Source organism: Pleurodeles waltl, chromosome 11 (genome assembly GCF_031143425.1).
Source record: "Pleurodeles waltl isolate 20211129_DDA chromosome 11, aPleWal1.hap1.20221129, whole genome shotgun sequence".
NCBI lineage: Eukaryota > Metazoa > Chordata > Amphibia > Caudata > Salamandridae > Pleurodeles > Pleurodeles waltl.
In genome coordinates this window covers 111,781,137-111,797,102 of record NC_090450.1, presented here as the reverse complement: position 1 = coordinate 111,797,102, position 15,966 = coordinate 111,781,137, and the positions used below count along the sequence as shown (strand labels likewise).

The 15,966-nt window shown below is 39.3% G+C and overlaps 1 protein-coding gene across 1 annotated transcript in view; it reads right to left on the bottom strand.

Annotated features, from left to right (window-relative positions):
• The window catches only part of SI (sucrase-isomaltase), a 632,954-nt gene that overhangs the window by 436,017 nt on the left and 180,971 nt on the right, over positions 1–15,966 (bottom strand). The window contains exons 14-15 of the mRNA XM_069213228.1: positions 12,416–12,500; positions 5,375–5,492 (exon numbers count right to left, since the gene is read on the bottom strand). Of these exons, the coding sequence (XP_069069329.1) occupies positions 5,375–5,492; positions 12,416–12,500 (203 nt within the window). The remainder of the gene's footprint in view (positions 1–5,374; positions 5,493–12,415; positions 12,501–15,966) is intronic.

Sequence of the window (15,966 nt, the reverse complement as noted above, 5' to 3'; positions counted from 1 at the left end):
AAAGGATTAAGGAATAATCGAAGAAGTGGAGGGCACAGAATGGTTGGCCCCCATTGTTATTGCAAGGAAAGCTAATCGCCAGATCAGACTTTGTGTGGATCTCCGCAGGCTTAACAAGTGTGTTGTTGTGGATAGGTATCCTCTTCCTAACATTACGGAATTGTTGTCTACAGTCTCAGGGGCTAAGTTTTTTTCTACAATAGATCTCACATCGGCTTATCATCAAGTCGAACTAGATGAATCATGTAGAAACTACACAGCCTTCATTACTCCATATGGCACCTTCAGATTTGTACGATTACCGTTTGGTCTGATCTCTGCTGCTTCTGTTTTTCAAAGGTTGATGGAACGTGTGTTAAAAGGTTTGTGTGGAGTATGTATATATCAAGATGACATACTAGTTTATGGTAAGGACTTCAAAGAACATATGACAAGACTCAGAGAGGTACTTAAGAAGTTAACAGAAAGTGGTCTAACAATAAAGGCTGAGAAGTGCAAGTTTGGAGTGGAGGCCATTGATTATCTAGGGCACACTATTTCTGGTGGGGGTGTTTTACCCAAGAAAGAACTGGTTGACTCTATTCGGTGTTTGTCTTCCCCCACTTCGAAGGAGGAACTAGTGCGATTCCTCGGTATGGCTGAATTTTACGGTAAATTTGTCAGGAATTTTGCCAGTTCATGTTTTCACATGAGAAGTTTGCTAAAAAAGGGTACTGATTTCAAGTGGGATGAAGAGTGTGAGAGGGAATTTAGCAGTATCAAGGAGTCTTTGGTGATAGCGCCTGCACTCAAGAATTTTAATCCTAATATGCGTTCTATTTTGACGACCGATGCCAGTAACAAAGGGTTGGGAGCAGTTTTACAACAAGGTGGTTTAAATCCTGAAAATACCATTGTCTTCATTTCTAGGAGTCTTAGAGGTGCTGAGAGCAAATATTCTGTGATAGAGAGGGAAGCACTGGCGGTATTTTGGGCGATTAAGAAGTTAAAAAAGTTTTTGTGGGGAGGTTCTTTTGTCGTGCGGACTGATCACAAACCTTTATGTCAAGTTCTCCACTCTAAGGGAATTGATGCTGTCTCTAGTAGGATCACTAGGTGGATTGTTGGGTTACAGGAATATGATTTTATTGTAGAATATGTTCCTGGTTCTCACAACTTGTCGGCTGATGTTTTGTCTAGATTGGTTTCTACAGAAGGTAAGAACAATGAGAGTGAATGTCTGGAGGGTGATGATACAGAATGTTTTGATCAAGTGTGTGAAGTCAGTTTTGAAATAATCCCTGAGGTCAAATGGCGTGAAGAAACCTTAAAAGATGTGGTGCTACAAGATGTCATCAAGTTGATACAAGATGATTGGAGGATTAAAAATAAAAGTTGTGGTGGAAGTGCTGAATTTTGGAATGTGAGAAATGAATTGGTTTGTGTTGATGGACTGTTATTGAGAGGTACGAGGTTGGTTCCTCCTAGAAGTGTGAGGACTCAATTGGTAAATCAGGCTCACGATAGTCACATGGGCATATCTAAAACCAAAGAGAGGTTGCGTTCCTCCTATTGGTGGCCAGGAATGGACATGCAAGCTGAAAGGGTTGTCAGAGATTGTCTACAGTGTGCGGTGAGTGAAAAAGCTTTGAAACCTCGTGTTCAACCCATGGTCACTAAGGAAACTCCAAAAGGACCGTGGCAAGATATTGCACTTGATATCTTAGGACCCATTCATAGTGGTGGTATGGCTGAATACGTGATTGTGGTTATTGATATGTTTTCAAGGTGGCCTGAGGTAAATTTTACTGGTAGTATCGAAACTAACAAGGTGATTAAATTTATCAAGAAGTTAATAATTCAAGAAGGCTTACCCACTACCATTCTCACAGATAATGGAGTGCAGTTAGTTTCAGGAGAAATGAATGAGTTTTTGCATGGGTGTGGTGTCAAACACAAACTCTGTTCGTTGTATCATCCCGAGGGTAATGGTATGGTGGAACGTTTCAATCGAGTTCTCAAAGAAACTATTTCAATTGCAAAAGATAACCAATTGAATTGGAAGGAAGAAGTGCTAAAAAAGGTTTATCTCTATAGACATACCCCTCATACGTCTACAGGGGAAACACCTTTTACTCTGTTTCGAGGGAGGCGTGGAAACTCTGAATTGGAACCTTCTTGGGTTAATAATTTACTTGATGGCAGGGGTAGGATGATGGTGAATGATGAGTGGAGGTCCAGGGAGTGTGCAAAGAAGGTGAAGAGTAAAATTAATTTTGATAAAACCCATGCTGTGAAGAAAACGGAAGTTCATGTTGGTGATTATGTTCTTATCAGAAATCCTCTAATGAAAAAAAAACTCTCTGGTCCCATGAAGGTTGTGAAGTTGTTTACTAATGCTGTGAAAACAGATGATAATAGAGTTTGGAATTTGAATAGAACTGTGAAATTTAGAGGAAATCTCAATTCCTTGTGTAGGAATGTGTCTCATAAGAAGGCCATTGGAGTCTCCACGCAGAAATCAGACTCAAGTAGTCGGAAGGATATCGCTGAAGAGTTGCCGTGCGGTTCAGATGTGAGGAGATCGAACAGATCTGTCAAACCTCCGTCATATCTCAAAGACTATAACTTGTCGTGAAGAATCTATTGTACAAAATACAGTAATTATTTACAATTAGTTTGCATGTTAAAAAAAAAAAAAAAGGTTTATGTTCTGTTACTGTTGTTTTGGTTAAGGAAGGGAGAAGTGTTATATCCTAGATCCGGGTGGGAGCGCGAGAAGGCGAGTGTTGGAATGTCTGTGTTGTGTGTGCGCGAGGAGAGGAATGAGAGTTGGAGCGAGAGGAGAATGTGTGAAGGAGGGCGGACGACGGTTGCGGAGAGAGGCGGAGGTCGGGATGTTTTCTAGACAGAAGAAGTGAAACTCAATGAATAAATAACTCGAGGCATCTTTGAAGGCGTGTTTTGGTTTCAATCTCGCTCCGATATTACAATAGCATTATTGGTAGCCCATAGCAAAAATCAAGAAGTCTAACAAAAACCTACACCCCTTTTCTGAAAAGGAAATGCTGTATTGTGAAATACCTTTAAAAAGAGGAAAGGTTATACATCTCCATATAAACAAAAATACAGATAATATATATAAATATCAGGAGGCGAGTAGCACCTGGTCCTTGAGGCAGTTACAAAAAGAAATTGCTACACTATATGGCAAGTAGTGACAAAGTACTGGTCTAACAAACATGATGCATATAACGTCTGAAAAATACTTTAGCAGGCATACAGCATTCTCCTCACCCATGCTGTCAGATATTGACTCCTTCTGCATCTCTTTTGTTCCATAATAATAATCAGCCCTGTGTGCCATTTTCTTTTTTTTGCCATATAACTTTTGTCTTCCATCATCAGTTTGTTATGCTTCACATTCTGCCAGGGCCCTTTCAGGTGATCAAAGCTATTAGAACAAGCTAATGAATATTTTTAGGCCAAATGGACCCATGTTTTGACCTTGGTTCGCGTTTTAGTGTTTTAAGATATTATCTCAGAACTCATGTATTTTTGTGAACATGCCCATTCTTAACTGATACATACTTTTCTTGTTATTTCCGGGCTTTGTTTAGCAGAGTATAATAGGGATAGTTATGTTTAGTAAGGCTCATCAAGATTTTGTAAAATTGTTATAGCTTAATTCATTTTTAAAATATATTTTGTGACTGTTGGATCGGTTACCCTCATTATTTTCAAACTATTATTCAGAGATTGCATTTTAAATTCAATCCACTTTGTAGACTTTTGCCCACTTAGCACCAAGATATCAAAAACTGTGGGATTTTCACAATCCATTGTTCTGTCTGTGTTTGAAAATGTGGATGCCCGATTGTGGTTCAGAGTCCAATGAAAATCCAGAACAAAACATACAATTAACATACATTAGAATAGCCACTGCTGTTTTTTTAAATAGTATTCATGTCACATCTGGTTACTGTTTTAAAGCGCTACTGTATTTCTGTGCAAATTATAGGGCATGAAGCTAACCACTCTGCATGTGTGGGCATCTTTGGAACATATATTTGAAATGTTGCCCAGTATTAGATAATAGATAAGGAATCAATGTCAACTATTTGTTTAGGTTGTTTGTATTTGATAGACTGTCTGTTTGTTTTTATTAATAGATCTGAAATCTACAAATGCAATTTCATGAGGTATTTGTCCATAACTGTCACATAATACCTGATCTGTACAAATGCAATTGTTCAAACTTGAAAAAAAGTTTAATACATCAGTGCTATGGCACCAAAAAAAGACATTTACTCACAGAATTTATGTGACAGGTTTTACTTGAGTACATATTTCCAGTATCATTTTGGATTGATTAATAAATCCATGCTCTGTTCAACATATTGCCTCTATTTGGGATTAAGTATGAAATTGAATGTGTTCCCACACTGTAATCATATGAATAGTAATTCATTGCATGATACATAAGGAAACTGTAGGGGCACTGAGCTCCCAAGTACAACACAATCTCTCTTACCTTCATTGTTTTAGACCTAGAACCTGATCATATTCTGTTGAACTAGTAGTATAGGGTGCTGAATGGCGTACATTTCAGCCACAATTTGTTCAGATTCACTAAGATAAGTGCTATTGAATGTGTTCTGATTAATGATAAGCTGAAACAAAATGGTAGTCACATGTATCTGTTGAGGCTGACAAGTAAGCACTGAATTCAAACCATTGCTGAAGAGGTGAGTGCCCAGATATCCCCTCTGATATAGCGTGCACTTTCAAATTGAAATAGTTTCCTAAACATTATGATTTCTTGCATTTACAACAAACTGACGGCTGCAGAATTGTTTGCCAGCACACAAATGAAAACTATGGTAACCTCTGCACTGATGTGCTGGCTCTTGAACACACAATGGAAGACACCTGAAGAAAACACTGTATGTGCAAAGCTATGGAGATTCTGTACTTGTGATAGAGTGTGCTTTGTAAGAGCAGATGCCAGGCATGGACAGAGAATACTGTGCCATTAATATCTGATGAGCAGTCATTGTATGAGCTGTGATAAATGTTTGTCTTTTTGAAAAAACATCACATGGCAAGTAAAAAATAACATGAATGCACAAGGTTATAGATAATAATTTGCCAAAGGTCAATTTTTAAGAAGGGTGACAAACTTTTTGTATCAATGAACCAAATATTTCTTGTACTTCTATATTTACAACAACCTTTGTGAAGGAAAATCACACAAACACACACAAATCATAAACAGCCCCACGATCAAAAAGAGACAAAAATGATAAGACTGGTTACTCCTTGTTAATGTGACACATTCAACTCAGGCAAGCTTGAAATACTAAAAATACAAAAAGAATGAAGCTTCTCTTACTCTTCAGTGGACAGAATCATTGCATGGCCATATAAACTATGAACATCATAATGGTCTCCCCACATCTGTTTAGCATCCATGCAGACGGTTTTAGAATACATGACTCGGTCCATTATATCTGTAGAGGAATATTGAAAGAATGCAGTAAATCAAATTACTTCCATCAAAAGGCAAGACTCACTAAATTCCCATACAAAGGCCAAGTCAGAAGGACCACACAGTAAAATCACCCGAGGGAAAAGCCATTACCATGCTTTGGGCCCCATTCCCGGTAGGGCAGGACATTATTTGGGAGGGTAAGACAATACCACACTGTCTGATGACTACATTTACTAGGTGCAGGCATGCACACTGTAGAATTAAATGTGTTCTGCTCACATTTCCTTCATGTAAAAACTAGTCAGGAATCAAGTGCTGCTTGAGAATTGACTTGGAATTCTCGTTCCTTCATAAATTCAACTATTGATTGATTGATTGCGTATTTATAGAGCGCATATCTACCAGACAATGTTTCCCAGCAGTAGCTAAACTTACAGATAGCAGTGAACCGAAACTTTCAAAGGAGAACTTATAAACCTGCACTTTGAAACAACCAAGTTTTCAACAATTTACAGAATGCTAAAAGGAAATTACATTCTTAATTCGATTTGGATAACAGTCCAAGCAACAGTTTAGTTCTATTATGTAAGATGCGGGCAGAGAGCACAACTGGTCTTTATCAGTTTGCCCCCTCTACAATGATATTTGATCACTTGGGTGTGACCTTGCTTTTCTTCTTTTACATTGCCCCCTTGCTTTCTACACAGAATGACATGGGGAGTTATTTCTTTATTTATTTTTAAAAAATTATTTTTATTAAGCATATGCGAGCAGGTACGACAGAAAGGTATTGAAGTTGAAAATGAAGATTACGAAATATTCATAAAGATCAATACAGTGCAGCACTTTGTGCTGAGTTTGGCTACGCTTCTTTTACATAGTAATAACAATTTGGTATTTTGTCAAGTCATGTTAGTTCATTGGACATTGGTTTTGGACTCAATTCTGGATCAAACTGAGGATGAAAAAGTATTTTCCCCTACAGAATGATACTTCTGTGTTGCCCCAATTCTTTGTGTATACAGAAGTTCTTTAGCTTGGACTGTTCTCATTTTCTTTTCCCAGGAATCATTTGATGGAGCTTTGGTGTGGGGGGGGTCTTCCTTTGTTGTAAGATCAGGGATTTCGCAATCAATGTTGCAATAAAGAAGCATTGCTTTGAGTGTTTGATCATCCCAGGATGGTTAGATATGCCACAAAAGTGCCCCCATCAATTCTAGTGTTAGTGCTACCTAAAGTTTCATACTGATCGATCGGAAAATTTGGACCCAAAAATTTGTGACAACAGGGCAAAGGTAAAAGACATGACCAATCCCCAAACTCACAATGGCATTGGAATCAGTTGTTTGAAATTGATGGAGCCATCATATTAAGTTTTGCGGGAGTATAGTAAAGCATCCACTTTATGAAAAATGATATTCTTTTAAAATTTTCACCTCTTCAAGCTTTAGAGGAATAGTTATTATAGTGTTTCCAACTCTGGGGCTCAATCATGCCAGCTGTAGCAGCTGCTATCCTGCTTAGTGCAGGAGGGAGAACTTTAGCTGGAAATTCTTCTGGAAGAATACTGTATCAGTTACTGACCCTTGTCTGTTTCAGAACCCACATGGCTTTTGCAGTTCTGAAAGATAGTGATTCGCCTGAATACTGGCCTACGGAACCCATTGATTGAATGAAGTAAAGTATCTGAAAATAAGAAAAGGTTACACGTGCTGAAATAGCTGGACTGCTAATTTTGAGTTGTGCCCATGATATGACACTATCCCGGCTAGAAAATCCTGGAGTTTTCCTAACCCTAGATTTTGCAGTCATTGAGAGCTTTAGTGAGAGGAAGCAGAAATGATACAGCTTCTTGTAGGGAAATAGTTGGACAGAAACAAGTAAAATTATAGCTTTGTTGGAGTTCTGCTCCTCTGGACCAGTCAAGGTTTGGGATCTTATATCTGGTACATTTCAGGAGCCATGACATTTTAAGGAGATGAGATAGATGAATGTTGTTTTCAAGAAGCATCTGTTTCAAATAGAAGTTCGAGTCAACATGGTATGTAGAAGCAGCGTTTACAATCCAATCTATGTAGGTCACCTCATAATATTTTTTAAAATGGGGTAAAACTAGGCCTCCATCCTCCATAGTCAGCTGGACTGTTTCAAGCCGAGTGCAAAGTTTTTTATTTGACCAAATGCATTCATGTAGCATTACATTAAGATCCTTGAAAAAGGTTTGGGAAGCCTTGATCACAACATTAGAAAATATAAATAAGAATAAGGATTGTATCATCATTTTAATCAAGGCAATACAGCCATTTATTGTTCAAGGGGAATTCTGCCATTTGAGCATGAGAGCTTGTCATTTCTTAAGAGTGGGGAGATGGTTCATCGAGTAAAGGTCAGGCATGTTTTGAGTGGCATAGATGCCAAGTTATCTGATAGGGTGGGGGGTCCGATAATTAAGTTGCATCTCAACTGGCAAAATTGTATCTTGAGTATTAAAAAGCAATGCCTCAGATTTTGATTTATTAAATACAATAGCCTCCCAAGTTAAAGAATGCTTGGTTTTGCTGAAGGCCTTCTCAATATTCTGCAATTCGACCGCAAGGTACAAAATTGCATCATCCGCAAAAAAGTTTTAACTTGGGCGCACCTGGAATCTGAGGTTTTATAGAGCTATCCTGCCACAAAGCAGAAGCCATTGGCCAATAAAAGAAGAGGACCTGGGACAAAGGGCATCCCTGCTGGGTCCCACGCCGTATCGAAACCTTACTGACTACTCGTGAATTGACTAAGATGTTGGCCTCCACCCCTTGGTAAAGGTAAGAGAAAAATTAGACTATTTTATTAGGAAATCCAAATCTTTGGACGATTGTAAAAAGGAGCTCCTATTGTACAAGGTCAAAAGCTTATTCTGGAACAAGCAATATTACAACTGCTTTGATTTTATTCGCAGAATAATAGTCAATTGCCTGGAGCAGGAAGTTTGCATTAATAGAGATAAATATTCTCGAGAGACACCCACACTGGTCATGGTGGATAAGACCCTGAGCTAGGGGTGTAATGTGAGTTGCCCAAATTTTCATAAGAATCCTATAGTCATTATTAAGAAGGCTAATAGGATGATAAGAATCAGTTGTTTTTGCTACGCTTGTCTTTCTTAAGGAAGCTGACTATGACTGCCCAGGTAAATTAACTAAGTACTTCTTCTCCATTAAGTAATGCATTAAAGAGTGCCGCTAGGATCGCTGTAATCTGCTCAGACAGACTTTTGTACAACTCCGCTGCAAGACCATCTTCCCTGGAAGCTTTGCCATTTGGAGCATTCCTAATTGCTTTGGCTACCTCTACTTCAGTGATTGGCTGCAGCAATGCAGATTGGAGCTCTTGTTTAAGACTCAGTAAAGATACTGATTAGAGGTATTCGTTAATGAGCTTGTCGTATTTAGCTGTCTTTGGAGTATAGACAATTGTGTAGTGAGCTAGAAACACCTTTCCTATCCCCTTGATCCACCATGCGCCCCTGGGACTTGTCAAAAATGGATTTGATTAAAGAAGCATTCTGAAGTTTTTTAATACAGTGCACCAGAAATTTACCTACATGCTCACTCTCTTCGTAGTATTTCTGAAAATATGTATTATGATTAACAATCTCTTGTTCTAAGAAAAAAATATTCTATTGGGTTTGTGCATCATGGAGGAGAGTGCATGACTTGTGGTCGATGAGTGACTGATGCAGGCACATGGTGTGATTGACTTCCTGCTGGAGGCTGTTTACTTATTCCTTTTTTGCTTTTCTAAGGAAGGCATTAAAAGTTATGGCTTCCCATCTAATATGTGCCTTGTATGACTCCTAGATAGCAAAGATAGAAGCAGTTGCTTCATTTCTAGTTAAAAACTCAGCAACTGACACTTTTAGAGCAGAGATCCAGCCTTCATTGGTTAATAAAGATTTGTCTAGAGACCACCTGGGTCTTTCTCGATGTTGATCAGAGGAAGATAGTTGAACCAATGGAACAGAGTGATCAGAAAAGGGGTTTCATATTATGTCTGAGCCGACTCTGTCCCATGAATGAGATACTAAGAAAAAATCAATCCTTGATGCCGAATTAAACATTTTGGAAAAACAGGTATAACATTAATCTTGTGGATGGTTCAGCCACCAGGGATTCTGCAAAGCCAGATCCCAGATAAACTTTGTCAAAAATCGGTGGACTGCCGGCTTATGTGAATGATTTTTGTGGGAAGCATCGAGATTTGTGTCTTGGATTATATTAAAGTCGCCTCCGACTACCAAGAGGCCAGAAAGTGTGCTCAAGAGGTCGTAGAGGCTTTGCAGAGAGGTAATTTTTTCTTCTATGGGACCATAGAAGCTTGCAATATGCATTAGCTGCCTTCCTACCTTGATGCTAGCTACTATCTATCTTGCTTGAGGATCATGGTGGACCCTGAGATCTTCTCCTTGGAAGTCCCAAGTGAACAGAACTGCCAACAACAACTGCACTAGCAGAGGCAAAAAAGGGATGAGTAATGAAGTTAGGGATGCTAGGACAGTTTGCCTGTTGTTTAAAATGAGTTTCCTGCACTAGAATCACCTGTTCCTGGGAGGATCTTAACCAATGAAGTGTTGCTCTAAATGTATGTGAATTATTCAGCCCGTTCGCTTTGCATGAAGCAATTTTGAAAAATCTAGAGGAGTAGGTACCGGGTTGACTACCACTCATTCGGTAAGAAGATAAGAGTTTTTAAGAGTCTACTGGCACTGGACCTGGTCTTGCAACCTATTAATGACAGTAAAAAGCGTATACTCAATGACTTTTATACTCAACATACCATTTTTTCTCAGCACAATCATTCTAGACCTTGAATTAACAATCTCCTTGTGTTGGTGACCTGCTCCTTTCACCAGCCCCAGTGCAGGGACCCAGCCACCAAGTGCTGCCACCCCCCACCTATGAAAACAGGGCCTACCCATCATGGTCTCGCCCTCCTAGGGTCCCCAAAACACCCCAGTGTCATACCCCACAAACCCCTGATAGGAGTGCAATGACATGGCATCCATTGAGTCTGTGTCTGGAGAAGGTAACAAGTGTAGGCCGGTGAAAAGCCATACAAAATAGATACTGCAACAAAAATATCAGCAAAAGGAAATAAAAGTTGGACTATTAAAGCCATATCATAAGCCCCTTCTTGCCTAGCGACCAAGAAACAACTTGTCTTGCTCTTAAAATTTCCCTAACACCTGTATTACTTCTTGAGGGAGGCTAGGAAGTCTTTTGCTTGTTGAACACTGAAAAATATGGGACTGGCCCTTATGAAAAACCTTCAATTTTGCATGTTGCACTATGCCAGCAGGGGCCTCCAATTTTTTAAAGTCATCAATAAGTATAACAACTTTAGTATTAAAGCCATTAAAATGATAACGTTCAAATTAGAAAGTGACTTCTCCTCCCTGGTCTTCTCTAACATGTCTATAAGTGCAGCACATTGACAACGTGAATTTGTTAGCCTTAAATGGGGTATAAATCCTTTGAGGTAGATAACTTTAAAAGAATGACATTCCTCTAAAGATGGCTACTGTACTCCACTCCTAAAGTTCTTCATAGGATATACTCGGTTATCTCAGAGCAAAGTTCAGGTTGCAAAATGAGTGTTCCTGTGGTGGTATGTTCATACGTTCTTTACATCCTCAGCACTTAATAGTTTTTGGGTGTTGATGTTTCAAGAACTAAGTAAATTTATCAGAGCAGTGATAAGATCTTAGACAACTTTAGTATTACTTGAGTATTTGCGCATTAGCAAAATATGGCAAACATTTTATTTGCATTCCCATGGATGTTACTCTGTTCTTGATAGTACAACGCTGAAAATCAAAAGATATACTTGCTATTGAACATTGGCATATGAAGCCAACTAGAATTAGCTTATTTGAATATTCATATGCACATTGAAATCAGAATGTATTTATGTATCTCTTTTTGCACTACAGAGGATTTTGATCTATTCTGAACACAATGAACTTTGTTAACTAATTTGTCTAGGAATCTTAAATATGTGTTTTTATAGATATTTGAAGTGAAATCGTTGTTGAGACAATATGGTATTTTATTACTTTTATTACTCCACAGCACTATAAATAGTGGCTTATCAATTATTATGAGTTCCTTGCAGGGTTTCAGGGCATATGGAAGTTTATTAGTCTTATCATTTCCATGTAATATATGTCCAGCCAGAGCTTAAATGTAAGTCCTTTATGTTTAGGTATTTTAACTTGTTGAAGATATTCTGCTAGCACGTCACTTTTTAGAAAATTGATTTTTTAAAAGGTTTTAACCTTCCCCCTTTGAGAATGTAAAGGCACTTTATTTCCTTGTTGCCCTGCAAAATCTTTTTAGGCACAATTTAGCACTTTAGTGAATAATACTGATTTTGTTATTGTGGTTAATAAGAAATTCGAATTGTAAATGCTATTTATTGACAATATTTGTAATGGAATGATATTGATCTATGGAGTAGAAGATGTAAATATGGAAGAAATTTGTTTATTGAAGTGTTTGCATGTGTGTACCTCACACTGCTCAGTAAACAAATGAAAGGAAATGTTTGAAACTAGATATAAATGCTACTGGTAATCGTGTGAACCAGTGTGTTTTCAATTAAATGCTTTTATTCTGTACATTTTTTTATACATTTGTTTGTATCTGAGAAGATAGAGATTCAACTTTTTTCAAAAAATATGAAAAAATAAATAACTGGGCCTGCCATTTATCTGTGAACACAGCATAAATAACATGATGTTTTCAATTATTACTACATTGGCCTTTCGTGACAGAGGCATTATATGTGTGCATTGATTGTTGCCTAAGAAACAAGTGTAGTATTTGTCTTTCCTTACCAAGAAAACATGAAACAAATGATAAACCAATGTCCTACCCATTGTAATTATTAACTTACGTGGTGTGAAAGGTGGGTAATTCAATTTGTTCATGGCACAGCCTGATTTTGATCCTTTTATGAAGTTGGACACCTCATTCATATCCTACAATAAAGAAACAGTTTTGAATTTTCTGTTGCTGTAAGCATGGCTATGAGAATAAACTGTTGTATATTTAAGGCATTTATCAATAAGTTAAATTCAATAATACACAAAGCATTTCTAGAACAACACTCTATGCAAATCATTGGGGCAGAATCCTCCATCAATCAGTAGTGGAGGTGAAATAAAATCAAAAATTATAGTATATAATATAAAGTATATATTATACACATTTCCAATTTCAATCGCAGAATTATCCTGGCCATAAGCATTATAGGCAATCTCACTCGGCTGTCTTGCAGATTCTCCTTATACCCCAACTTGCTAAGGTTTTTAACATATGCTGAGCAGGGATGTAACACAGGCTCCCACAGCCTCTGTGGCGCAGGGGGCCCCTAATACTTCAGGGTGCCTTCAACCATTCAGGGGACCCCCACTCTGCCCAAGGCAAATGAATGAGTGTGAGATATAGTAGGCTCAGTGGCACCTCATTACATTTTGAAGGAAGGCAAATCATGTTGCATTATATCACTGATGCTGAGGTTTAAAAAGTTTACAACCGCATGTTAGCTGGAAGATATAAAAATGATACATTTTAGGTAAACAAAAAAAAACATGCATTGACATGCTGTTCATACGTAAAGGCACAAGAGTCGAATTAAGTAAGAATTACAATTCAATTAAAATAAGAAATGCAAAAGGCTCTGACAGATTATCCACACTTCTGTTGCAATAAACAGAACATAGCATTGTTGTGAGAAATCTGGGCTGATTGCAGAGGCCCACTAACGTTTTGCCCTCATTTTTCAGGTTTTGCTGGTGTTTTCTTGCCTCTGATTGTGCCCTGGGTACTGCTACCCAGTCCCAGGGCCTGTGTTCTGTGTAAAACAGGTATGAACATTATGCTAATTGTAATTAGCAATATCAACCTACCTATGTGTCCCTAGTATATGGTAGAGCATGTAGGTTTAGGGACCCCAACATAGGCAGAGCACCCATAGGTGCACTGCTGAGGTGCCCATGGTCACTGTAAAGGCAGGCCTGTCTTGCTGGCTGCTTTTAAGTTAAAGTTCCATGCAAAGTCGACTTTGATATTAAAAATACTTCCAAAGTCTTAAACGACCTTACTTTTACATAGATGTCACCCCTAAGGTGTGCCCTAGGTGCCCCTAGGTTTGGGTGCAGTGTAGCTGTAAGCAGGGACCTTATCAAATATGTTTTATAAGCCCTGTTGAGGAAACTTCATGTTTCCCTTATTGTAGTGAATAGGCTCCAAAGGCTAAAATGGGGAGACTTTATTTTAATTACTAAAGCCTCCAAAGGAGCTATATTTGGCAAGTGTAGTCTCAAACTGATTGTTATAATAAATGCAACCAACAACTTGCCATTGTTGGATTTAATATAACTAGTTCAGGGAAAGAGCTTTAGAACTCTTCCCAAAAGTTACCAGTTTCAACAGGGTAGAGCTCTTCTCTGATGGGTCAGCCTCTGGCAGCCTGGCCAGGCTGCCTTGATGAGGTGTGAAGTGGCCTGGACGGAACACAAAGGTAGTGTCTGGGGGAGGAGATCTGCCTCACTAGGTGGTGAAACAGGGTGGGGGAGAGCAGCCAAACTGGTCTTCAAAAGAGGGAAGGACATTTGGAGCAGCTAAGGACCTCTCCTGTTTCCTGCAAACCCATACAACCAGGTGCCCTTTTAAATGATTAGTAGCGGGCAGGAGAGGGGTGTGTTAAGAATTTTTAGCCACACCAGGGGGTGGGCTCAGCCAGACCTAACCTCCAAAATTTAGTTTCTGCCATCTTGGATTTTTAAGGAATGCTGCTCCCTGGGATTGATTTTTGCCATACTTCCCAGGAAGTGGCCGTCCAAGGGAGTAGTGGACTGCCTGTGATTGGACAGTTGCCCCCCTGCTTTCCTCCCCAGGAGCAAGGATACATATGGCAGACCTGCACCTACACCTCAGATCCCTACAATGAACAAAATCAGAAGAAGAAAGACTGCCCTGCTGGACCCCTGACTGGCACCTGGACACTGCACTCTGAAGGACTGCACAAGCAGCACACTTGGGCTTCACCACTAAAAGGACTTTGCCTGGCTTCAACTGCTTAAAGGAGTTACTCCCTCCTTGCTACAGATGAGAAATAGATAACCAGAGTCCCCTGCATCAAATCCTGAATAAACTGACCAGCTGACCACTGTCCAGCAATCATATTTGGATTTGAACCGGGTGCATTCTGGGAGTTGGAGTCCTAACCCTCAAGGAGCAGCTCAGGGCATCTGGAACCTTGGTGTTTGCTGTGGACTCCTAAAGGATCTTCAAAGCCATTCTGGAAGGAGATTCAGAAGTTTGGAGACGTTAGGAGAACTTTTGAAAAAAAGCTCGACAAAGGGACCGACCTGCCGTGGTGAGTCAAGCCAGCTTACCTTCACCGGGACCCGGCCTGACTTGCAGGCTCATCCCACTGAAAAGCTCCAAAGCCAGAGACTTCCAGGATTTCACCTGGGGCTCCTGGAAAGGTGATCCAAAGACCTTGCATCGAAATTGGCTTGCTGTGGAGTTTCAACCACCGTCAGAAGGAAAAAGCTTCAAATAAGTGACAAAGTCAGAAAGTAAAATGTTGACCTGGACTTCCCGCGCAGAGTATCTGAGGAGGAATCCAGGGATGTTGGATCAAGATTCCTCTTCGATCCAGACAACATTTTCTGTCCTGAAAAATTGTTATAGTCCGAAGGTAGAGATCTTCACCAAGATCTCCTGTGATGCGTATCTGAAGAGGGCTTCAGGGAGGTCAGATCGGATTGGTGACGTCGTCCCGCTGAAGAAAATCTTCAAGAAAAATGCTAAATCTGAAGGTAAACTTTTGACCTAGGCCTCCCGCTTGCTGTAGCTGAGCAGGGCTCCATCACGGTCGGCCTCAAACTTTGACTTTGCACAGGTCTAGTGCGAGCAGATGACCAGATTCTCACTTTTAGTTTCTATCTGCTTGAAAACATTAATTCTTTAAAAATTCATATCAGACCTCCAGTTCCCCTTATCTGATTTTAATTGTTTTGGTGTCAGTTTAAAGATAAAAATATACTCTAGATTTATAAATTGGTGTTGAATTTTTATTGTGCTTTGTGTTTAACTTATTTTATGTTTTTAAATGCTTTACACCACTGTCTCCTAAGATAAGCCTAGTCGGTCGCTGCCAAGCTACCAAGGGCTGAGCAGGGATTAATTTATTGAGACCTGACTGGACTTAGTGGGGGTTAGTGGTCTACTTCTAAGTACTTACCCCCCTTACCAATAATCCACTTTCGAACAATTGTGTTTAGAAAGTGCATATTCATTCCTTAATGTGGCTGATGCAGTTACAGTGGATTCTCCCTTGGGAGTAGCACTTGGAGCATGGAGGATTGTACATTCTGCTCCATTCCATCTGTGATTTTATGCTAGCGAGCTGTATGCCTGGCAATACAAGATAGC